At 41.2% G+C, this 26,121-nt stretch overlaps 1 protein-coding gene across 1 annotated transcript; it reads right to left on the reverse strand.

The window, feature by feature from the left end:
- Nucleotides 1-586: 586 nt before the first annotated feature.
- On the reverse strand, nt 587-26,115 carry LOC141471137 (serine/threonine-protein phosphatase 4 regulatory subunit 1-like). The gene is made up of 20 exons (XM_074157551.1): nt 26,109-26,115; nt 25,944-25,988; nt 20,237-20,369; nt 19,802-19,908; nt 19,002-19,144; nt 18,348-18,494; nt 15,869-15,976; nt 14,664-14,729; nt 13,948-14,106; nt 13,228-13,421; nt 12,433-12,869; nt 10,349-10,581; nt 9,254-9,346; nt 8,602-8,787; nt 8,162-8,323; nt 7,446-7,546; nt 6,253-6,373; nt 5,428-5,562; nt 4,560-4,701; nt 587-3,632 (listed from the first exon to the last, which is right to left on the reverse strand). Exons 1-20 carry the CDS (start codon nt 26,113-26,115, stop codon nt 3,478-3,480), a joined length of 2,874 nt encoding a protein of 957 aa, XP_074013652.1. The 3' UTR covers nt 587-3,477.
- Nucleotides 26,116-26,121: the final 6 nt, after the last annotated feature.

Here is a 26,121-nt window from a genome sequence, read left to right on the forward strand (position 1 = left end):
GAGCCCCTCGGACAGGGCGGGATTCCCTCCTCGGCACTCACTTTCAATGATTTAAAAAAAAAAAAAAAGTGATTAATGAAAGTCCTTTCATTCAGGACAATCAAGCGACCTCAGCCGAGCCAGAGGCTGCCTGTTGCGCAAATGCCTGTTCGCTTGTGAAGCGCCAAAGAACCATCCCGGGAAGATACTTACGTGTATCCACACAAGTGGGAAGGCAAACCAACCGGTGGCAGTTCCTCGTTTCCCCCCCTCACTCCCCAGGGTCCAACAGCCACAGGGAGTTACCGATGGAGGACGCTCAGACACCACGCTGGAACAATGTCCAGAACATCCTTCAGGCCGGAGTCTGGGGAGGGAAGGGTTTAAGGTAAGGATCTGAGTGTCAGTCTCACCCAGCACACCCAAGTTCTCTTCATTTAAAATACACCTCGTTGGAATATCAGTTCTGATGTAGTTCCAAAGCACTTCTGCCCCACCTGCTCCAAGGAAAAGTGCAGGAAGAGCTACTTCAGACCCCCGAGTCCACGCTCAGCCCCGCATCCGCTCACCCCCCACCACCAGGACAAAAGTTACCACAAGCTGGTTTATAAAACAGTCACAGGATTTATTGAGATAAATACAAAGTTACATAGATTCTCTATTCCGACAAACGAATGACACTTCCAGAGTGTCCCCAAACACTGTGCAGAGACCAGCGCCGGACCCTGCCGAGGGGGTCACACCCCAGACCCCGGCCAGTCCGAGCTCCGGGCAACACCAGCGCGCTTTGGATCACGAGTGCCTGATAACGTCCCCTGACATCAAAGAAATATTGCACCCACTAACCGTGTTTTCATGTTCCTTAGCTAGAAATGTTTACAAGTGGTATCTTACTGCTGTTGTGGAAGTGGATCAATGACCTAACTTTGCTCCTTCTGGCTTTTAAAATACATATTTTTGCATAATTTAAACAACCCAGAGAATTGTACATGAACACACCGCATTACTCATCATTGCATACATTTGTCTAGTACAAGACGTAAAGTGCGGTCTTTACTCACGCTGAAATCATTTCTGGTTTAAAACTAAAGCAAAGACAAACCTTGTTGAGGTAAATCTGTTTCCAGACCTGCACGTTGCCTACGCCCCCCCCAGACCTGCAATGCCCCCGTTGGTGCTGCACCCACCTTCCGAGTGGCTCCACCGAAACCGCATCATCGGAGCAGAGGTGGTTCCTGGAGCCAGAGGGGTACCAAAACACTGCTGAAAGCAAACTTTGTTGAGCCGTCTAGTGAAGTTCTACGGCTGGGGGCTTCACTGGTGACATTCTAATGACAAACTCTTGATGAACACCAACCAAACACGCTAAAAGACAGGGAAGCTTGTGTTTTCCAGGGGATTATTGCAAGTAAAGATTAACTATTTAAGATTATCTGACAAATGGAGCCCCGGGCTGGGTTAACGTTCAAAGTATTTAATTTATATACAGTACGCTTCAAACATACTTACATATACACACACTTAAAAAAATGTGTTCAGTGCTGAGAAATTTAATGAACTGATAATAAAAAACAGAAGTAAAACCTTGTCAGAAAGGCCTTAGAAAATTTGAACTGTTACAAAATAGCAGTATAATGCCAGCATTAGAAAAAGATATTAGAACTAGAAAAAACTAACTTGAGAGGTGTTTTTTTTTAAGAAATCGCAATCATAAAAAGTCTGTACTGAAGAAGCATTTGTTTTAAATTATAAAAAAATTGTAAAAAATTAAGTGTAGAAGGCTGCAGAGTTCAGAGAGCTCACAGTTTGCTGTAACGGCAGCGACAGCAGAGGCACAGCTCCGCCTGCAGCTTCCCAGAGCGTTCTGCGATCTCGGGAGAAAACAATTTGTTACAAATACTGTACATGGTATAATACAAGACTCATTAAACTTCTACAAAACTGAGCCCTCCAAAATTACAGAACCCAGCTGAGGAACCTACTTGCTCTATTGCGGACAAGCCAGGTTCAAAACTAAACAAAAAAGAACAAAGTAATTTCTGTAAAAACCTTCACCCATGTGAACTACCAACCAGTGTAGTAGTGAAATAAGGGGAACTATTTACACGAGTCTATGGTGATAAAGTGTTGTGTTCACAGAGAGAAAGTAACTGTTATTACATGAAATCATTCCTTTAGTATTGAAGCATCAGGTTTTGAACAGGACAAAGGTCCAATCCACAATCTAAGAAACATAAGACTATTTTCCAGGCCCCACATTATCTGCAGATTTGGGACACAACAGAAGACAGGATCCACCAAAAAAATTTAGCTTTGTAATATCTCAAACTGGTCAGAAGCTATCCCATTTTATTAACAGAACTGTGTTTCGTCTGTGTATTCCTTCTTTCTTCCAAAACACCTGAACAACACACGGAAAACATCCTCCTGGAGCCCAAGGACCTCAGTTCCCCCGCTGTTTGCCCCAGACCTCACCCTTCAGTCAGAAGTCACAGAGCAAAGGGTGGCACCTCCTTCCCCTGAGCACTTGTCACTTGGGGGGTGTGGGGAGCTGCTTGGGAAACGGGTCTTGGACCAGTTTAAAGGTGTTTTTCAAATGGTGTAAAAAAAACCAACCAACCAAGACCATGAGCCTGCAAAACTGTGTAATACCCCCTCTCTACAGATCCAGCCCTGGCTGAACCCCTTCGACAACGGGACTGTGCTGAGGCAAAAGGAGCAATTCTCAGCCTGGGCCATGAACTCGTCTCCTGCTCTCAGGGCCGGCAATAACGAAACAGAGGTGTTACCAGCTGTAAGGGTGTAGCCCAGAAACAACAAATTAACAGAAAAGTCACCAATATAAAGAATCTTAAGCTCTCTGTGCTTTGAAAAACATCACATTATATTAAGTAAAAACGAACCATGCCTTAGTTCTAGCAGAGTAACTACTCCATAAAGTGAAATGATTTTTAAGCTTTTCTCCACTGACACAGAATTAAATTTTTCATCCTTTTTTGTTAAAATCCAGAACTATTCACATATGTACACTTTTTTTTTCAGTTAAAATGCAATACTTGAAACAATACAAAAACTATAATAGAAGTGAGGAGAGAATATCTTCATGTAAGTTTGCTATAATCAAGTTTTAAGATTTTGAAACCATTTTAAGCTTATAGTAGACTGCTCTACTACTGGAAATGTTTTTTTAAAAACTGAAATATGAATTTCAATGACACTGAAACACTGTGTGTGGTGTGAGATCTTGCATACAACACTTCACTGCACACCAGATCAGAGTTATCACCCGCATTTACACAGTAAAAAGCGGCATTAATCACTCATGCATATCAGACACAGCTGCAGAAAAAGGTTCTCACAAGATGAAGATTGCAACATTTCTCAATAGACTTTCCAGCTCACATCAGTAACAACCACCACCTTATTTGTCCCCATTTTTCATCCTGGCCATGCCTGCGAGGCCAAACACCATCTGATGCTCAGTGTCTACGCAACACACTAGTTGTGTTTTTCAAGGGCGGTGCTGTCCGTATTACCCTGCTTGAGTTTGATGGTGGCAAAGAAGGACACGTCTTGGTCTCTGTCAGACTGCAGGGCTAGAACAGTCTCTTCTGCAGCCTCTAGATGAGGATTGCCAACACTTTTAAAATAAGCTAGAATAAGGGGAGAAAAAGAAAATTTTAATCAAAGCCAAAAGAATAAACCCTTGGGTGTAAGTAGTGCAGAAACACAGAGAATGCCAAGAACTTCTGGGGGAGCTCATTCAATTCATGGGCTGCTTCAAAAACTACACCAAGCTACAGCACTGACAGAGAAGAGAAACCTGCTGCCGCTCACTCATCACCTAACTGAGTATTATGAAGAGAAATTCCTTTTGCTGAGCCCTGTGTAGGAACCTATCAACAAGTGAAAGCAAGCTCAGGAAGCTGCCACTGTCCAATGCTTACAAGGCATTCCCTGTATTTTATTCCAAACAGGAGAGGATCTTCCTTTGAATAATCAGAGATCATCTGATGTTTTTGTTGTTGTTTTGCAGAAACTGTAACACAGGAGGCTGCAGCAGCACACAAAATTACATTCTCTCCTAGTACAACTGTGAGCTCAACACTAAAATGACAGAACAAACCATTTCAGAAAAAGGCCTAACGCTTCAGCTGAAGGACCCCAAAGGTGACTACTCCATTAATATAAAGGCCTGAAATATAGCAAAATAGTCTAACGCGATGCTTAAGAGAAGTGTATTTGCCCCACCCACCGCGGGTACCAGAAAGAGCCCCAGCACAGGCGGCACGGGCCGTGACCAAGGCCACCACTGCCCTCCGGCGCACCAAGGCGGCATTGCTGGGACCACCAATGGGCTGCAGCCCACGGGGATGGCGATCAAACACACCCAGACAGAACAGCCACTGCGGTCTGCACTCCTGAACCTGGATTTAAATGCTGTATCCCAGATTACTGTGTGCAGTCCTGTTTCCAGTATAACCAGAATAAGGCTGAGTCCCTTGATAAAGCACTGCGTGGGCAGAGCAGAGACAGCCCCATCAGACATCAGTTCTCACAAAGATAATTAATGAGCACACCTTTCTCCAACAGCGTCTGCCGCAGAGCCTTGGCCAGCAGAACCCTCACGTTTGGCACAGGGTCTGAAGCCAGACTTAAAAGACTGGGGAGTAAGTGTTCAACAAACTGGTCGACAGGCATGCACTCTTCTTCCACTGCAGCCTACAGGACAGACAAGATTTATGTTAACAATACACTATTTGCCATTCCTTCCATCTTCTTCATTTGGCCTGACTACCACAAAAAGTCAGTGTTTAACTCTGAAAACCACACCCTGTATTGGTGAAATAAGTACAACCTTTGAAATACTGTTATGAAAACATCTCACTATTCTTAAATTCATCTAAAGATGATCCAAAAGGAGCAGGTGACTTTCTTTCAACTATATTTTAGGAAATACTGCTTCCTTGGCCTGTCATCACCCTTTTGCCTTTGACATTCAACCCTTGCTCCTTGCTGCTACCCAAGTCAGCATTTTGGGTTTGGAGGGGGGGGCATAAGTGGAAATAAAGAGGGAGAGAGTTCCTGGCATCGAGCACCCACTGGCAGTTTGAGGGGCTCTTGTGAACCTTCATCTTCACATGTCAAAGTATTACAAAATGTATCTCAGGTTTGGACTTAATTCCTGACTTTGCTACTGGGATACCAGAAAGTACAAGGATCTTCAGCTGGAGACACAGAACAAAACAGCTCCAAAACTGGGCAGCCATTGGCTAGTGCTGAGACAGACCAACTCTGCCACTGCCTTGTCACCCCACAGCATCAAAGAACCCAAAGAACGACAAAACAACTGTGAGTCCAAATTCCAGCTCTGCCCACGTTGTGGTAAAGCCTCAAACTGGCTCCAAATTAACTGTACACGTGGAAACAGAGAACGCACATTCCGACCTGACAAATGAAGGCAAACGCTTGTCTTCCAACCCATTTGGAGCAGTGACGAAACCGCACGACGAGTTCATTAATGAAATTCAATCCCAGTGCATTTGCATTGTTTGCATAGAACTTCTGTAGAATTGCTACCACCTGGGAAGCAAAGTGGGGGGAAGGGAGGGAATAAAAAAAAAAAAAAAAAAAAAGGAGATGAGACTTAAGTTGTAGCCCTTAGAATGTTAAAAAAAAGCATTATCTCATCTGAATCCTACAAAGGAACACCAAAAAGGAACTGTGCAAGCAGTGTAATCAGCTGTGCTTGCACAATTAATCACTGTGCTTATTCTGCAGAAAAGCTTGTTCAGGTGAAACAAAAAACTCTAAAAGAAATTAAGACCACCATTAAAATAATGCCCCTTTCCATAGTACCATGAAGAAAAAAGAAATTAAAAGAAAAAATCTTTCTATTCATTCAGCAGATCTATGTGATGATGGTGCTATCGTGAAGTCTATAAATTATATAATCTTTGAGAAAAGATGAGTAATTTTTTTTTTTTTAAAACAACTGGGAAAAGGTCTCTCAAATCTATATCCTGGTTTCATCCAGTTAAAAATACATTTATCATTCACATACAACCAACAGAGAGATGTTCAGATCTGTGCAAGGCAGACAACTCAAAATTTATAAAGCTTTCATTTAATTTTTTTCCCATATTTTTTCCCCGTGTTTGGTACATGTTTTGATAATCTGTACTATTTGTCTGAAAGAAAACACTGATTTCAGGTGTCCCTTTCAAGGATTGTTTTCCTCCTTCCTGCCAGGAGATGAACTGAATCCCCTACCAGTTTGAAGGAGATCCACCGAACTTCGGACACTTTATCAGAGCAGAGCGTGAGTGCAATGTGTCGTAAGTAGTCATAGACATCATTGGGATTGTAGAGCTCCAGGATCAGGATCAGCTGCCTGAAACACAAAGAAAGTTGTTAGACTAACTGCTCCAGTTCTACCATCTGTTGGACGCAGGGAAGGACCATTTGGAGTCTGGAAAATACGATTATTACAAAGCACTTCAACAGTTTGTTCTTCTCTTTACTTTATAGAGGTGCACACACCTATTAAAGAGGTTCGTGCTTTTACCTCAAGGGATTAAAGTCCAAAAGAAACTTTTATCCAAACTAGATGTACCAATGAATCAAAATTAACCCAAAGAATAACAAAAGCTAAAGAGAAGTACAATGAGAAATTTCTCTGCAACCTCAGACCAATACCCTGTATGTTCTTGCCAAGTAAAACTAAAAGATTTACTTCAGTTAGAAATCTATATTTCAGAAAGTGTTTTCTATCCGGGAACTGCCCAGAACTCATTTCAGCCCCAGCACTGCCAGTAGGTGACCAAGGGGAGAGCTCCCCACTGGGTGTCCAGGAGCTGCTGCACAACCTCTTGGCACCCCTGTGAGGTTCAGGTTCTTGGGCCAAAATACAAGGGGATAGGAAACCCCCAGCAGCCCAAAGCAACCAGATAAACACTAAGGTCAGATTTTAGCTGCAAACTATGTCTACAAATATTCTTTGGGTGCTTCAAATATCAACAGGGCTTGTAGGAAAAGAACTGTGGGATGCTACTCTATCTCCATTATACACAGAGTCACAGGGAAATACCAAATGAATAAACCAATTTTTTTAAGAACTGTTTTTTCTTTCATACGCATTAGAAGTGACTTTGTATGTACTTTTCCTTGATTTTCACAAGGCAGTCTAGAACTGAGTAAAATCTGAAACCTCTCTGAGGAATATCTATCAGATTGTACCAAAATGGATCTGGTTCACTTGCAGCTTGTGAGATATGACAATCACAGACATTTCCATTTCGGTCACACTTGATTACAACAGAACTTGCCAACTCCCCTCCCCTAAAACCCCTAAAAGGTCCCCCCCAAAACCCCAACAGCCAGTTCCTTAATACAGAATGGGTGTGCTAACTTGTTTTCAAGTTAGTAATGTAGATTAAAAATCAAAAGTTAACAAAATTACATACTCTGCCAGCTCGTAACGAAACCTCCAGTTCCTGCTGTTATCAGTCACCACAAATTCTTGAAGCTGGTAAAGATACTCTCGCCTTTTGTCCGCATGAAGTAACTAAAGGAAACACGTTATTAGTATAAAAGTGATAAAATTCAATACTTGCAGTTCTGTGGTGTATTACTCTATTCACACTTAGGTGCATTTTCCTACTTGGAAGCCACAGATCATTCACAAGATGCTTAAGGACTTGCACATGAGCAGCTGAGTGCCTGGACACACAGGACAGACACCCCCAGAAGCACCTCACGTCACCGTCCTGCAAGGACACATCACAGCACCGCCCCGGGCTGAGACCGAGCAACCCCAAACCATGGGTTTGCCTCTCATGCAGCAGCCCCGCCAGGATCCGCTCTTCTCCAGCCCCAAACACAAACTGCCAACACTCCCACTCCCCAGCAGGACTGCTCAAAACACCAACTCCTTCACAGCAGCAAGGAGCATTTACAACCACACTGACAGAGGGGTTTTAGTTTGGGTATTTTGTTGGGATATGAAACAGAAGAGACATGAGGGACCTGAAAAAGCAATAGGCACACACACACAGAATGGCATTATTGCACAAAACTAAATACATAATTAGATATGAATACCTGCACATCTCATTAGAGAACTCTTAATATAAAGGAGTCAGAAAAAAAATTTATCTTTAATTAAATGACACTTTCCTACCTTTAGAAAGTCATACAGATGTTTAAGGACACCGATGCGCACTTCATCCAGATCTTTCAAGAACCCATTGAAAATGGGTACCAGGTCGGCAGCTGTCAGCTGGTCCCCCAGGATAACAGCCAGCTCATGTATGGAGAAGGCGAGCGTCCGACGGACCTTCCACTGCAAACGGGTTAAGGAGTGAACTAGATTAGGCACCATAACCAAAATAAAGAAGCTTTTGAACTATGCCTGTGTGAGGATTGAGAGAGCAGAAGAAACAGGGCTAGTTACACACATGTTAATCATATTTATGAAGTCTGATTTATATCTGGAAATTTGTATTTTAGTGCACATCTAATCCCTTATAAGAAAGTATACGATGTTACAACTTTAGTGCAGCAAACTCAAAAAAGCTACTCAAAATTCTGATTTATCATTAAAAAAACCCTATTTTTTACCTGTACATCAGAGGCCAGTGTCTCATAAGTATCCTTCAGGCAGTGCCAGTTCTGCCTGCCCAGCGTCAAGGCCACTCCGGGCAGGCTGTAGGCGCAGTGCTTGGCTATTTCCGTATCGACGGTCTGGGCTCGAGCCGGGTCCGTCATCGACAAGTACTGGTCCAACAAAGGCTGAGGTATGATATCCTACAGACACAAGACAGCACGTCAGCAACACACACATGGAGAGGAGAAAGAAAACCCGCTGAGGTGCTGCACGTTCTCCTGCTGCCCACCAGCTAGGAGTGCTGGCTTTGCCCAGGGCAAGCGACCCCTCATTGGGACAGAGCAGTCAGACACAAACAGCAATTGTTACTTCATCAACATGTACCATCAAACCAAACTGGAAATGCCTTCTTTGCTGAAGACAAATGATAAACCCAGTGGCAAAACAGTACAGTCAGGGCCTACCTCGGTTGCACAGATGCCTCAAAGGCGCCAAAAAGGCAACAGAATTCTTACAGCTTTCTGATTTAAAACAGGATTCTCCTCAAATGCCTAGAGCATTTCTTAACATTCTGCAGCTGATCAACTGCAAAGCTATCACCGCATTAAGCATGAGATGCACTGTATTCAGTGCTCCACTAGAGCAGTTAGATGTTCTTGTCATCACCTGTAATTTTGACTTGTCGTCTTCAAGTGGTGGATTATTTTCTTGCTCTTTCTTTAAAAATACACGGGTTCCTCTGTGTGGTTCCTCCGAGTCCTGTGAAAGGATGCATGAGCCAGTGAAATGAACTGGGCTTACTGCTGTTGGGGGATTTCAAAGCATCACGCCACGGTTCAGATACAAACCAGCCTTTTACAGACAAAGCCCAATTCAGTGTTTATATAAGTACGAAAGACAACAGCTGTACACTAAGACAAACACTATTAAAACCACAGCAGCAACAAGGGGAACAGCAGTCAGATTTACTTCAAAAAAAAAAAAAGCACTCTAATTTAACACAAGAAACCCAACATTCATACAGATTTTGGATGGTTACTTTTACTATACTCTTAAGTAGTTTTTCTTTTTGGCATGAATTTAAATGATAATAAACAAGACAGCTTAGCAGTTGCTCCAAGGCAGTCAATACCACGATAAAAGCTTTACTTCAGAGCAAACTGCTGGAAACTCCCAAGTCTACCAAATTATGGAGCATACACCTCTCCCCACATATCAACAAAACACTTCAAAAGAATTAAAAGGTTTAAAAGACCAAAAACATACGAAGATCAAAAGTTCAGACAGAATTTTACATTTTTGTTCAGAGATTTTATGTGCAATTATTGCTGCTTGACAAGGAGAGCTTTTTTATTTCACAATTAGCTCTAGCAACATCAAATACTGTGCAAACAATTCTTTACTCCCACCTGTACATTATCAAGAAATAGTAATGAGGAACTGCAGATGTGTCAGCACCTCATTCAGCCTCATGTCTAGAGATAAAAGACTAATTTTAGATGTGTTACAGGAAGAGGTGAGACTGTACTTGGTACATCTTATCTGGAAAAAACCCTACAAGACTACTGCAAAACTTTAAGTAATTTGTGTGCAAAGAGAAATAATAGCCCTCAATAGCTTTTCTTTTTTAATTAAAGTAAGTCGCATAGGATAGTTAAGGTGTGGTGATGTTCAAAGGCTTCAGATGAGAAGTGGGTCAGTTATGGCAGGGACCCAGGAACACACCCAGCACGGGAGCAGGTCAGGATCTCGGACACTTACTGTGCTGCTCTGTGCACCGCTGGCAGACAGGTCCCTGGTGTCATCCTGGGAGGCAGGGGATGAAAGCATGTCCTCCTCCGCCTGGCTGCAGGTACCACCTGAAACAGCCACTTCATCTGAAGTGGTTTTGGGCTGAAGTTTGCCACTGCCTTCTTCAGGTTTTTTGGTCTCACAGTCACCAACAGAATCAAACTGAGCAGCTCTGAGAGCAGCAGACAACACTTGGACCTGAGCTGTACAAAGCAAAAGACAACTATTTAGTCTCCCTTCTGCACTTAAACACATTAAACTTGTAATTAGTTAATCTGAAAAGATAAAAAGAAGCCCAGAAATGCAATATTAGCAAACATTTGATCTTAAAGAAAAGGCCCATTACTCTGCCACAAAACCATCACAAATTAAGAGCAATGATTTGGACGTATTAAGATTTTCAGCAGAACCTTTCTACCAATTTCTACTACTGAAAGGTATTTCTAGTAATCCCCTGTAACAAGGTATCACAGCATCCTGTCTCACCTCCCATCCTTCATACCACCAAACAGTTTAATATAAACTTCTGCTACATTCTTTAATTGATTCTATGGCTTGGAAAAGGTGTCAACATGCATTTAAAACATTTCCGAGAAAATCTTTATCCAGAGGAGTGAATTGGTCAAACCACCTCCGAACTGTTTTGCAGAAGCAGACAGAAAACAAAAGGTTGGGTTTACCCCTACCACCAATCAAGTTCTGACAAACTCTATTCGCTCATTATGCCTCATCACTGCTGGGAACATGGAGTTCCTGAGAGTTCCCAGTGCAGGAACTGAGAGCGCCACATCTGCACATGCATATGGCAAGCACCACCTTCGGATGAAACACTGGCACATGCTTTAAAGGTGAAGAATACTACAATACTTTGGAAATAAGGGGAACAGACAACTTGAAAAGGCAGAAGAATGGATCACAAGCATATTTGTGAGTGCCTTGGCAGTTAGAGCAGGAAGAAAACAGAAACTAACATCCACATCACCTTGTTCTGAGAAAGGAAGCAAGACTGCTCTGCTAAAGTTGGGGGGATGCAGAAATCTTGTTTTCTCCTCTGCCTCTCCAAACCCCTCCTTCTCACTGTACAGTGTCACAATAACGTCTCTCCAATTGTCCTCCTTCTACATAACGGGGATTTTGCTCTCTTCCTTTTGCTTTTAGTCTCTGCCTTTCCTTCCAAAATTCATTTACGCTATTTTCTTCTCTTTCATTTGTCCACTTCAGTTTCCACGTTTTCTGTTACTACTTTAAATTTTAATTTTTCACCTCTTCCTCCTTCAAATCTTTCCCTTTCTTTCTGATCCTTTGCCACTCACAGGTGAAGAATTCTTTATTTTCCTGGTACCTTTCCGAATGACTGCAGGGAGTCACCTAAACACGCCACACACTGCCAGGAGCTTATTCCTCACTGCTACTGCAGTAAGGAATCCAGCTGATGCTGCTCCCAGACATGACTTTGCATGGAGAGAGGGATGAATAAACAGGCAGGTGAAAACTATTAATTCACTAGAATACTCAAGAGGCTTAGTGGGACAAGAAACAAGCTGACTACGGACGACAGGCTTGTCAAGAGGGATCTGGCCCAGGAAACACACACATCCCACCATCAGGGTATCACTACTTCAGTGTGTTCATCACAGGCTTGCGTGGAGAGGCTAAGGAAAGAGGTCTTGAAAATAGGGCCATTCTCACTCAACAAAATATTAGCTGAATTCAGCTGGTAACAGGTAGCTCTGTCCCTAAAACTACAGTACTTGGTTACAGTACTTGAAATTCCAGACAGTTTTAAAAGATTTCAACCAGCTCTCTTCCCTTTTGTAGATTGATCCAATTTATTTCCCATGCGAACAGGAGCTAGGAGCACATCCCAGCTGTTCTAGAAATACCTCAGGTCTTGTGAAAGGGACTCTTGTGTAACTTTGTACTATAATTTACTCCTCGAGGAAGTCTCATCACCTTATGAATACCAAGCCAATCAAAATTCAGTCAAGGGGTTTGTAAAGACCAGGAGGAAACCTGCCCAGAGAAAACATCATTTTACTATTACGGAGTCTCACCTTGAACATCTGGATCATCTATGTGCTCTTGTAAGCTTTCTAGAACTTTTTTAATCTCACTACTAGCAACACAGTTATTATGTGGCACGGAACAGCTATCTTTGTGCTTTTCAGTCTTGAACTGAAGCAACTCCAGATCCTGACTTATATCAGGCAGAGGAGGGCGCCAGTACAGAAAAGTATTAAATATGTCCTCAGCAGACTGTAGCCTTGAGTTCATTCCAGGAAAACTGCTGTCCTTAGTGACTTCTACGACACCAGCAGCAACTCTGTCACCCTGAGACAATCGAGATACATCTTCTCCAGGACTGGTACAACAATCTGAACTTTCTTCCTGTGTATCTTTACTTAGGTTCTCAGCTGAGACCTTTGTATTAACGTCAGCTGAAGTCTCCTCAGTCGATGGTTCTGGTTTGATTTCCATTGGTTGTTCTGAACTGGTAACAGACACACACAGTTATCCAAATAAAACTTAAAGTACTCTAACAATAGTTTTCAGTCAAATACTTCAAAAAAGACAGCATCAACTACAGAAGTTTTTCTCCACAGAAAGACAGAATTTATGTTACCACTATGCTTTGCTTCACCAGTTTTCCCTTTACCCTCCCTGAGAAGTCATCAAACCGCATTTTTCAATAAAGTGGCTACAGTCAAATAAACACATGCGTGATCTCACTCTTCATACCTTTCCCTGGAACTATATTCTCAAGTTTAGATTTTTAGCCCTGAAGAGCAACAAAAAGAATTATCTGTTTTTCTCTCTTGCGCTACACCATGTCTTTCCCCTGGTTTTACCTGGGCAACGTAGCGTTTGTACTGGAGGACATTAAAGTGATGCTGTTGCTCAGCTGGCAGGAGTTGGAATTCACATCTTGCATCGATGGTCGGATACTCAGCGTCCCATCTTCCCGAATGTAAAGACCAGCACTTGAAGGGTTTGCAAAGGTAGAAATAAATGGGCCAAGAGACTGAAAAGCAGCCTGACGAACCTGTGATAGTGTAAGACACAGTCAGGATTCATGCAACTCCCACAGAGTTAATGCTGAGAAATAAAAATTTCATTCCATTTGTTTGTAAGAACCAATTGGTTCTTACTATAACAGCTTCATTTAATTGCAAATATAACCAATTATCAATACCAAATAAGTGACATGTAAGCAAAGGGTATTAGAATATTAAGTATGTACCTACAATCATAGTAAGGAAATTTTGTAAAAATTATGAATTTGAAGGACATCACTGTCTACTTCAACTAATACCTTTAACACCAGCAACCTATTCTCAGAAGAGTCATTGCACTTACAAAAAACCCACAACCCTGTTGATAGTTATTTTTCCTCTCTCTTACTACTTAGAATTTCTAACTAATTTATTAGAGGAGATTAGATTTCATTAGATTACACTCTAATCCCAGCAAATTTAGTTTAGAGACCTTTTACAGCACACTTGGACTTGCCCATTATTTGTGCCTGATCTGCTTGGGAAGATGCATCGGTTACAGAGCAAGTGGCTTACCCATCTGCAAGTGTCACTAATAAGGCTGATGAACAGTGGGGACAGTTTGCTTCTGCGAACTTCTGGGGATGTGGTGTAGGACACTGCCATAAAGCATTCGGCACAAGCTTTTCTCATTCCCCAAACACTATCAGAACAGAGTTCAAAGAACTTGGGAATCTGCCAAAAATAAGCAAAACCAAGACTAATTAAAGACTAAACAAAGACTGCAGCAACTTACTATAAAGGTACTTGTTTGGAAACTGGAGACGATAACTCGAGAGAGAATAAACTAAGTGAAAAACAGAGAAAGATGGGTATGTTAAAAACATCTATTAATTGAAGAAACTGGAAAAACCATATATCTCCCACTTACTTCATTAGGATTTTAGGTATAACTTTATGCACTAGGAAAAAATAGGAAGAATTATTAATGGCCTATTCTTCCTGAAACTGTAAGTTGACTGATCATCTAATTCAGAATAAAAAGAGCGAGTCAGTAATCCTAAAGTGTGTGTGTATATATGCTGTCAATTACATTTTTAAAAATGTTTTCCAAAACAAGAACTTTGCATTTCTATTCATTTCCAGTTTTGCTAAATAATTGCAACCAAAACGTTAGCCAAATCAATTAAAAAAAATGCACTAATTTACAGATAAGACAATAAAAGAACTCATTATTAAACCTTTTGCACAAAAAATACAAGTCTTGTAAATTGATTTTGATTTTTACATACCAGCAGTCTTTCTGTGGCTTCTTGCCCAACTGCATTACAAATGTCACCAAAATTAGCTGCACAAATCTAAGAAATAAAACAAGTCATTAATAACATTCTGTCTCTTTCAAGTGCATTAGCTTTATTATCAACTTCACCGTGCATTATTTATTCCATGTACCAACTGCACATTTGACTATTCAAATTTCAGCCATGTAACTACATCCTGCAGTATTAACTCATCCTGAACAAAGACTCATTAGAGCAAGGTCCCATAAGCCACATGCCTTTGAAATCAATAGTAATAAAGGTTTCAGCATGAAAAGCGTCATCTACTTCAGTAATGGCTAAAGGGAACAATAAGCCTACTGGAAAGTTGAAACGACTCTGAGCAGCAGCTGTCAGAAGCAAAGCAGCCCAAAACACGATACCTGGGCAGGACTTAGGTGTTCTGACCGACACAGCCGTCTCTGCTATAGCCGGCACTGGCTTCAGCACTTTGCTGAGGCAAAGTTTAATCGAGGTTTCAAGTTAGTGCCATTTACAGTACAAGTGCTATAATTACTGCAAAAGGAACATCTCCTCATGTTGGAAAAAGATGTTGCCAAAATTTGAAATCAAATAAGACAGGACTGTGTTTATATACAGTTTATTCATTCTATATGTTTATTTAGAAGGTTATAATGCAGCTCAAATTCCAACAAATGCAGCTTATGTTAAGGACCAAGCTAAAACTCTGCACGACCCCTAAGCCTACTCAAACATTTTAAGACTTCTCACGCCACAAGTTTCCTTTTGTACTCCAACATGAATTAAAATCAGTCCTGGGATTTCTCTTTCCAGACTTCTTTATTTTTATTTCTTTTTAAAGGAAGGATGTCTCAAATATGTATTACTTTTGAATTTCTGGTTTTGAAATAAGATGGCAGAGATCAGGTAAATTGTTTGCAGCCTATCACCAAGCACAGTGGCTTAAAGATAAGGTTGTGCAAAACTATTAAATGTGGAAGATCAGTTTAACTGCTAGACCAAAGCTATTCACCAAGGACTGTGATCCATTACTTTACTGAACTACAGAAACTATAACCATGTCAATAAATTAAAACTGCTCTTCCAGACTCTTTCAAAGTTCATCAACTAAAGTTTTGACTAAATCATTCAGGAAGGCTTTTGAACAGCAACATACAAATTCTTTTTTAAGCGTCTAGGGTTGACAACACACCAACCTTTCGGACTTGAAACAACTTCCCATCACTGCACAGTTCACAGAAACGAGGAAGCAGCATGTGCTCAACTGTCGTTCTGCTCAACATAGAGGCCATTTTACAGATTATCTAAAAAACAAAAATCAAGAAGGGAACATGTATAAGGAAAATTATAAAGCTTATAAGCACAGCCATATATTCCTCAAAAAAATACCTCCAAGAGCAAGACAGCAACTACCATCAAATAGATTTAATTGCTACTCATTATTCATATTTTCATACCCCTGTTTTATGTGAAGCACAACTATAATTTTTACTCAAAATCATTCTGTGCCACTATGCCTGAACATAACATTTCTGCATTTAATTCACTGTTGTATTTTTTTTTTTAATAAATGCGCTTTCAAGGTGTTTTACAATGTGACATACACTGATAGTTTGAATGGAGAAGACAAAAGCTCCATTGCACTAACCCAAGATACAAAATCACAATCTTTCAGAACATTAAAAACATCTCAAGCTTAAGCATGCAAGTAAGCCCCTTGGCTTTAACAGGGCTGTTCAGATACTTAAAAACATGCACAGTCCCAGGCCTTAATAGGCTCAGAGAATGTAATAAAAAGTAAAATTTGGCCATACAGCAGCAGAGAAAAGGGAGTGTAAGACAAACCAGTTACACATGTGAGCTAATGCATACTTTACAGGAATCATCCTCAGAAATTTCAGGAGTTAACATCGCAGCATAACTAAAGAAAGTTATTAACATACTCATTAATTTAGCTTTCTCTGAGGAACCATCAATTTCAAATACCATTACAAACCGTGTTTCTGCTGTGAAAACTCAGGTGCTTTGGATTGTAAGTGTCCTTTCAGCTCCCACTTTCTGGGATAACTCACTGCAATTCTTGTATTTGCAGCAGTAAAAAGGAAGGGACTCCCATGCACCCTCCTACTGTTCTGCCTGCAGCACCCAGAGTTCAATGCTCACACAAGTGTGGGCAGCTTAACAGTACTCAGCTTTCTATTTTCATTTTTCCAAAATTACTGAAGATTTCTACCTCCACAAAAATAAGCTTTATTCCTAGAAACATTTGCCTTTGTAATAGAATGCTAAATGAGAACTAAAGCAAGACACCATTCAGGGAGCGTCCGCTAAATTTTCAAACTCCTAAAAGGCATCTTGTGCTCATATGTCACCCTGGAGAACTGCCCAAGCAATGCCCAACTCTCAAATGAGGAAGGGGAAAATCTAGAGGGTAAGTGTCAGATATCCATGCTGAAATGTAATTACACACCAGCACCTTACTGTGGAGTCAATTGATTTTTGAAAGCCAACAGGGACTGTTTTTTTTTTTTTTAAATCAGATCACTATTCCTACTTTTAAAACAGTACTGTGAAGCCTTCTAGAGCAAGTGTAAAGAAACTGCTGGGGACAATAACGATGTTAACAAGAATTAAAACAAAGCTCCCAAGAATCAACTGCATTTCAAAGTTATTTGACTAACATTTTGATAATCATTTAGCATCCTGAAGTATAAAGATTGTCTCTTTAAATCTGATATTTTCAAAAATTCAGAACAAAAATTAAATATTTGCTGTGTTAAACTAAAAAAAAAAAATAACCAAGTATGCTGATGAATAAACACAAAAGGTTTGATTGCTTATTTTATTTAATGTCAGCACTACTCCTGGACCTCATCTTAACCACTGTTATAAATGAAAAGGAGTGGTGGTTTTTGTTAATATTCAAGTACTCAATACATAAATCATCTATAGGAAAAAGCTCATCATTTTTTGACAGTAATTTCTACTGAGTCTGAAGATCTGATACTTTACATTGTTGACATATGATAACATTCTTGTTCCCAACTACTGTGCTGTACTGCTCAATTCTAAAGAAGCACAATTAAAAATTCCTCAAGCACTTCATCGATGCAGAAGCCCAGATTTCTTCATCACGCAGAAGGTACAAGACCCAGGGAAAGCTTACCCGAAGTACCTCTACACTTAGCCACAGGCATTAATCAATAGTACCCAGAGCAACCCTGCTTTCTGCTTCAATTCAGTGAAGAACAGTTTAACCTCTCAGTATGGTGCATCTGGTCATGACCCTGCTCAAACTCTTTGAGAACTCACGTTGTTTCAATGGTGCTCAACACTGAAAATGACTAGGAAACCCACTGATTCAAGGCGTAATAGCTCAGCACACTTAAGCTTCAACTGTATCAAAACAGCAGCTACTCAATTCACCACAGAAGGAATAAAACAAACTGAAATAGTAACGGCATAGAAAGTATAAGTTCAATGATTAATGTAAAGCTCTCAGGACACTAAGAACGCAAGTACAATTTTTATTTTCTGGGGTTTACGCTCATGAAAGTCTCACACAAAGTTGTTATATTCTAAAAGAGCTTTATAGTAGCACTGCTAAAAGCTAGAGAACAAAAGCAATTTAAAAAAAGGCAAATATTTCTTTGGATCTCTTCCAAATTCACTTACATTCACAGCTTCCACCTTGTACTCATCATCACTGTCAGGAGCAGAGAGGTCCAACAGAATGGGACACACCTTATTTTCAATATCACTCTGAGCAACAAGATCTTGCTCCAGCAGTATAAGCAGCGCTTCTTGACCTGCCTTTCTAACCTATTAATGTGAACAAACCAAAAAAAGTACATCACTGTAGAAACATTTACTGATCTGAGCGCCACAAAAGGCATGTTTTCAGTGAACACACAGGTACAAGTTTAAACAAAAAAACAAATAATGAAAAAAACAGCTCAGTTTTAACATCATAAGGAATTAGTAATAAATACTAAAAAGTTCCATGTAATCATTAGATGACATTTCATCAAGTTCTGAGAAGTCAAAAGATGAAGCAGAAGACGGGACTAGTAAGTCATGACTCCTGTAACAGATGCTGTCAATATGCTGTAGGTAAATCCTCTAAGTTTCCCATTACCTGCTAAGGAAAGCATAAAAACAAATCCCGACTCCCTAGCAAAGTGTGCTGAAACCAATAACACAAAGCACTACCTACAAGACAGGTATCAATCAGCATGGAATTTCCTATTATCTCTTCCTCATGCCTCGAATTCACTGCGCCACACAGAATTTTCCAATTATTCAAATCACATGGTCTGTTTGTCCTACCTGATTGTTAACATCCGTGAGGTATCTCACTACTATGGGCATAAGGTACTCCAAAAATGCTGTTGGGAATTTTGGTCGACTTTCTTGCAGAAAAATGGCAATAGGAGGTATTTGTTCCATCAGCTCTGTACGTACAGTTGGTTCTAGTAATAAAAAGAAAGTCAAAACTACATCAGTAAATATGAAATTAAGATCAAGTACCTTAAGAAAAAAGTAGCTTTTTTTTTGTTCGGTGTTTTCACAACAGAGAAGAATGAAAATACTCAAAACGTTAAGAAATATCATCACTGAGACTGCCTGTTCTTAAAGGAAAGCTGAATAAAATAAACAGCGTTACGTACATCATCACAGCCCAGAAATTTGGGATCAGTTCCCTAATAAATCAGATAAAATAAGAGCACCAGCTAGAAAACCCAATCACCATGAATGAATGCACATGAAGTATTAAATGCACAGCTGTTGTGTGCTGCATACACCACAGGTTCAGATGAAATCAATTCCTTGAAAGATACTACTTCAGGCCGTATACAAGTAAGAGCCTTTTCTTGATACACCTACCATACAAAATACTTCAAAAACAGAGGAAAAAATATAATAATCGCATTTTCACTGACAGCTATGGCTGTTAGATGATTTACTTTCTTTAGTTCACTCATTGCCTTCTCAAAATTGAAAGTTATTACCTTCTACATTAGCTTATAACTTATAGCTTATAATTTTGTAAGCCTAACTTCCAAAAATTAAAAAAAAACACTAACAACAACAAAACAAAAAACAACCAAAAACAACAACTTTCAAACCTGCATCTTCAGAGAGCCTGACTACTATTTCCATTACAGTCAGGAAGTCTTCTTCATTGTTACTGAAATCTCGAAAGACATCCAAAAGACCTCTGGCAATAATTTGCCTGTGGAGCGAACAACATATTGATTGCCTTAATATCTTGCCAACAACATGTAGATGGGATACAAGTGTAAATGGGCACCTTAAAAATGATCAAGCTCTTCTCTGAACAGTCAGACATACCAGTTATACAGCTTCTCCATGTCCCAAAAAACATAAGGATGGAGCTGAAAAATCTTACTTAGATGATGAAGAATGAAAACTTCTTTTAATGGAAATGTTATATAAAAGTTATTCAAAGAGAAGGACAATAACAACAACAGCAGTAACACCTTAACCTCCACACTGCTATCAGACCCTGTTACTATCAAGCAAAGGTGTGGTACCCTTACCTGTTAAATATGTTATCACTGAAGGCATATTTTTCTAGACGAGCCAGTGGAGTTAAATTATCCTGTCCAGGAATATCCAAGAACGCCGTTATCCTCATGCTATCACAGTCTGGTCCATAATCTTCAAACCCAACTTGAAAGACAAGAGTAATCCCCAAAAAAAGAAAAAAAAAAATCCAAGTGTTAGCAATAGATGTTACAGTATAAAACGCACAATACAATAACTATTTCTTTTTAGAGCTATTCTTCAAAGTACCTGTACATTACTGGAAATGCCTTACCAAAAAAAAAGATCTTAATTGATACCTAATGAAGTCAAGAGCAACACTTGCAACCTGTGAATTCAAGAGGGAATAGGATAACTGCTGCCAAATGTTTTTTAGTCCTTCATCCTTAAAACAAAGACAGTGAAATAATCTACCCACAACAAATTCTCTCATTTCAGCAATGGATATAGGAACACAAACAGCAATCAAATCCCCAGAGCCGATACTCCTGCTCTGGGTTTAGGACTTGCCCAACCAAGCACTCCTAGAACTACGCACACTTTGTTCACGTAAGTAATATAGCTACTGCCATCATACTAACTACATGCAAACCCAGCCCAAACCACTTCTCACGTGCAAGAAGTCTCTGAAGTCAGCTTAAGGGCTGAGTGACACCCACTGAAGACAACAAGCCAATTTCCAACGTGGCAGGTCACAGAATTAGGTATTTTAATCAGTAAAGAAAGCACAAAACTAGTAATAACTTGAGAGCACAGTGAGGAGCCAAACAGGGTGTTATGTGGAAGTGCCTGTGAGACTATAGCGGAGGCACTCAGTGATGTCCCCCCTACTGCAGAGATGGCCTGTCTCCAGGCAGCAGAACTCACACGGTGCCTCCATATCAAAAAACAGCAGAGCTTTGGCTAAATAACTAAAAGCAAACCAAGGACTAGTTTCATTTATAGCACCAGTTTCCCCTGTTTGTAAAATGGGAAGAACAGGAATACCCTCTCCCATTGACACTCTTCGAAGATTACATGTATGTAAAGTATTCTATAACCCCTTATCTTCAGCATTTTGGTTTAATAAAAAAAAAACTACAGGTCTTCCCAATGTCATCCCAATCAGTATAGAGCTTTTGCACATCTTAAAGTCAAGTCTGTGTTATTTCATAACGCACTCTGAAGCTGCCAGTGGGTTAAATTATGTGTATTTGTAATTCCAAGATCTCTGATATAACAACTTTTTCAGGATTGAAATGACTGTACCTTAATCAGGATAATTAAACTTCAGCTTTACCCTCACTCTTACTTTACTGGTTTCCTAACACACTCTTGCCTAAAGAACCCCTTAATCTGAGATCTAGGACAATGAACTTTGGCTCTAAACTGGATTAATACCTATTATAAAATAAGCTTTTGTATTAAAAGAATCCTCTATTACTGAGAGGTACCAAGCCTCGGCTTTTCTTTTTTTCTACAGAAAATTTCCTATTTCATATATAAAACTCTGTTTTGGCTTGTGTTAAATGGTTGGAGAGCATTCTCAGAAATACAGCTCATTTAAAGAAATCCTCTGAACATACTTGGAGCACAATGTTATACCTGAGTCTTCAGGGCGAAAAAAAAAAAAAAAGAAGCAGGCTGGTTTAGGAAAGCACAGAGTCTCCAAGGAACACGGCTGAATTAAAAGACTAGAGCAATTCTGAATTCTTCAATTCTTGCAGACAATACACTCTGACCAACAGAAGCAAGCTGTGGGATTAGACTAAATGTTCACATTTCAAATGTGTGCACAGATACTACAAGTGAAGCCACAGCTACATCAACACACACTAGTTATTCATAGATTTATAACGACTGTGTTGGACTGACATCCCTATTTCCATTCAACTAACCACTGTTGTTTCTAGTGGCTGCTCTTTATATATTTTTGAGTCCTGTCAGGTTGACAACATTTACCTGCACAGACCCCTCTGGGACTGTCCCCACACTCCAGCACCAGCTTTCCCCCCAAGCACAGCATCCAGTGTCTGCTGTTTCAAAAGCAGTTGCCGTACCCTCTGACAGCACATAGGAGTTACAGACTGTGTAGAGGACTGCAGATTTCCTTCCTGAGGTTGTAACAAACTCTCCATACCCAAACCCAGCTCTGACCATCCTTAGGTATCTAACCAGTCTATGATTCTGTGATATCTGTGCAATTATCATGTGTATATATATTAAAATCCACAGTAATCAGACACTCTTTCACTAGCTAATTTTTGAGGCTAGCCACCCGTTATACAAAGAAAGATTTATTAGGGTTTAAAAAAAACCAAAATCAATACACTTGTCATTAACTTTATCTACTGCCCACTTGTTCTTCAATTAAGAAACAATTTAAAAATGAAGGCTCCCTCCCTCATCAGTTCACTTCAAATATTTCAGATTTCCTACCAATTCAAATGACAATGAAGTAAATCTCAATTCTTCTAAGTTTCACTACAATACTACGCCTGGGACTAATCTGTAAACATGATAAACATACTTAATTTTACTACTTGGAATAGTTCTAGTATTCATTTAAATTACCTAACACACACCAGCGCTTTTTGGACCAGAGGGAAAACAGAGCAAACTGCTCATGCTCAAGATCAAGAGTTAAATACCTGACATTTTTTCCACACTCAGTACACATAAGTAAGGAACAGTCATGGCAGAATCCATTTTGTCTTCTCTCAAGAACTTTAATTTTCTTTTTCCATAAAAGAAGCAGCCATAGGTACTTACAGGTTTCAAAATACACCACAGTACTAGAAAGTAAATCACAGAAAAATTATGAACTAGTATTTCTTAACTGATTTAGTGTTCTTTCCTAGGTCAATCAAACATTCAGTATTCTTCCCTGTAAGGATATCAAACAAGCAAGCTTGAAATCTGTCTGCCTGTAAAGAAGAACAAATGAGCCTATTCACAGTTGAACTGGAGCTCACCAAGCCTTAGCTTGGCCTGAGCTCAAAAGCTGCTCACAGCCTGTAGGAACACTCTGTTACAGGGCTTCACTACACGATTCTCCATCGTCAGCTGGGTAGCACCATCCACTTGCCCCAGTACAAAACAGGAAATGCTGGTGCAGAGCCCAGTGATTTCATAAGCTCAAGGATACATCTTCTTTACTGTACAAAGGGCATAACTAAGCTAATTATTTTTCCAGATGATGCCATATCTTGCCTTACAAAAAACAAGTTTCAAATTGTACTCAAATTTAGGCAGATTTTACTACAGCTTTTCCCAAAATTCAAAGGAATTCGCCAGTCTCTCCATTTGTTTCCATGGAGCTGATCTTCAATATGCATGGCGCTATTTCACCAATTTAGTTAAGTAACTAAAAATCCAGTTCCAGTGATTTATTTCACTGAGATTCTCCTAAAATGCACCATGAACTCTTTGCTAGACCACAACAATATCTCAGTCTAGATGAGACATCTGAACTCTGCGGTAACACAAATAGAAGACAACTTTCAATGCCATAATTCTAACTACATCGTCAAATTAATGAACTTAATACTTGTATATCATAAAGTAGGAGTTCAATAATGCTCTAAAACGCACAACCCTTTGTTTACATGCTCATCCTGAAACCAGTCATTTCTTTTAAAAGCGTATTAATTACTGCTTATGGCAAAACTTTCTTTATCTGAACATTTTTATTAACTTCATAACTCAAACTAGTTTTGCCTACAAGCATCAAACTTCTTAATCGAGTTACCAGACACACCCGTTAGTCCCAGTCTCAGGAGCAGAGCCAAAGGCCGAGTGCCGAGGGAGAAGGAACACCCAACTGCCAGCGATGGTCAGCCCTGGTTCAGCGTCAACACCCACAACAGCACACTGCGGGAAGTTTGCATTTATTTCCGCTACTTGCACTTTACACGCTCGGCAAACTGAGCCCAAATGACATGCTAGTTTTGAGGTTTTTTTCTTACTATAGAGAGGAGAAAACTGGAAAGGGAACTGGGAGCAATTCAGAAAGTCTCGATCAAATCGCTAAACATTCATTAGCGCCATGAAGGGGGGTTGTTTGGATTTTTTTTTTGGTTTTGTTTTTTAAGATCTGGGCAGAGAAAGACATTTTCAACTCTTAAATAAGGTACTACAGCAACAACTGTTGCAGCTCTTCTGTTGGAGAAACTCACTGCACAACAGTCCTTAAATCACTGTAAGCACATTGAAATCTACCAGTTAATTTCTTCCCACTTAACAAAAAGCATGCCTGCATTGAACAGGATTTATCTAAGGTGATGACTTCTTATAAGTTCTATCCTCCACGCCTCTTACATTTTTTCAGATTTCTAGTTTCTCCAGTAGACAACTGTATTAAGGAAGGAGGATGCTTTTTAATTTGTTTTACATTCATTCGTTAAAATTCACACAGTCACAACTTATTTGTATAAGAGAAACGTTAAAGATATTTTGCAGTATACAAAAACACAAACATAAAGCAAACCAAGAACTGTTACATACACAGTTCTCTCACCACTTATACATCACTTACATTGCAAAAGATCCCAAACTTTTCTTGCAAAACACAAACGACACACCATTATTTTTTTTAACTACCTACTAGTGAAATGCAGAAACCTCGAAGACTAAGAGCAGCCGCCAAAACCCTGCCCGCAGAGACCCTGCACACACCCCCAACACAACGCAGCACATCTCACTTGTGTTCCAACGCTTCCCCTGGTGCTCCTGAAGACCACCTTCTTCCTAAATTAGCTTATTTAGGCTGGGGGGGAGGGGAATCCATCTGTTACCTATTTTCAAATACCACTAAACAATAATGGTTTTGTGTTAAACAAAGAGTCCCTCTCACAAGAAACAAATTCAGTTCTTTACTTTTTTTTCTTAACAGAAAAGTCAGTCTAGCACCCAAAGCACCAATGAAACCACCCCACACGTACAGCCGCTTTCTAAAGCGACACAAGTTCATCCGATTATGGGTCAGGGATTTACCTCCTCCAGTATCACCTCTGACCGAGCCGGGGCTCAGCTCTAGCCCCGTAACTCGCCTCGGGGCTACGGCGGCTGGGCCCGGGGCTGCGGCCCGCTCCGGGACCCCCCACAGGGCCTGACCCCGAGCCCGGCCGCGGCCGGCGGGAGCACGGCAGCGGTGCTGCCCCTCTCCAGCCCCGTCCCGCCTGGCAGGCGCCGGACCCCCGCCCCGAGCGGTGCCGCCGGCAGCCCCCGCCTGCCCCGAGGCCGTTCCCACCGACAACGGCCGCGGGGCCCACCCCTGCGCCGGCCCGGCCCGCTTTCCCCCCGAGAAGCGCGGCGGGCCCTGCTCGCACCGCGCCCGCCCGAGGAGTCCGGGGGTCTCCTTGGAGGCCGCCCCCCAGACGCCGCCCCGGGTCCCCCCCGCAGCGGGACGGCGGCCGCCGCCCAAGCCCCACGTCAGACGGCGGCCCGGCCTCCGGCGGCGGCTTGCGAGGGTCCGCCAAGGGGGAGCGGCCGTTCCCGGTCAGCGCCGCGCTCCGGCGGATGCACAAACACGCCCCTAACGTCCTGTGAGCCCTCACCTACCGGCACCGACAGCCTCACCATCCGCCCTCCACCCTGACCTGGGCACGGACAGAGGGAACGTGGGCGACTGAGGGCCCCGGGGTGGGAGAGCGGGGGGGGGGGGGGGGGGGGGGGAGAGGGCCTAAGGAGGGAGCAGAGAAATAAAAACCAGTTACTCACAATCATCTAAGTCATCCTGCAAATCCACAAAATACAAAGGGATCCCTACAAACAAAAACAGAAAAGAGACACCGGGGGGTTGGTTTCAGAGGGCTCCGGCGAGGACGGCGGCAGCCCCAGACGAGCCGCCCCGGCGCCCCCCGCCCGCCCGCCGGCCCCACTTACCGGCCATCTTGGA

This window comes from Numenius arquata, chromosome 12 (assembly GCF_964106895.1).
Source record: "Numenius arquata chromosome 12, bNumArq3.hap1.1, whole genome shotgun sequence".
Taxonomy (NCBI): Eukaryota; Metazoa; Chordata; class Aves; order Charadriiformes; family Scolopacidae; genus Numenius; species Numenius arquata.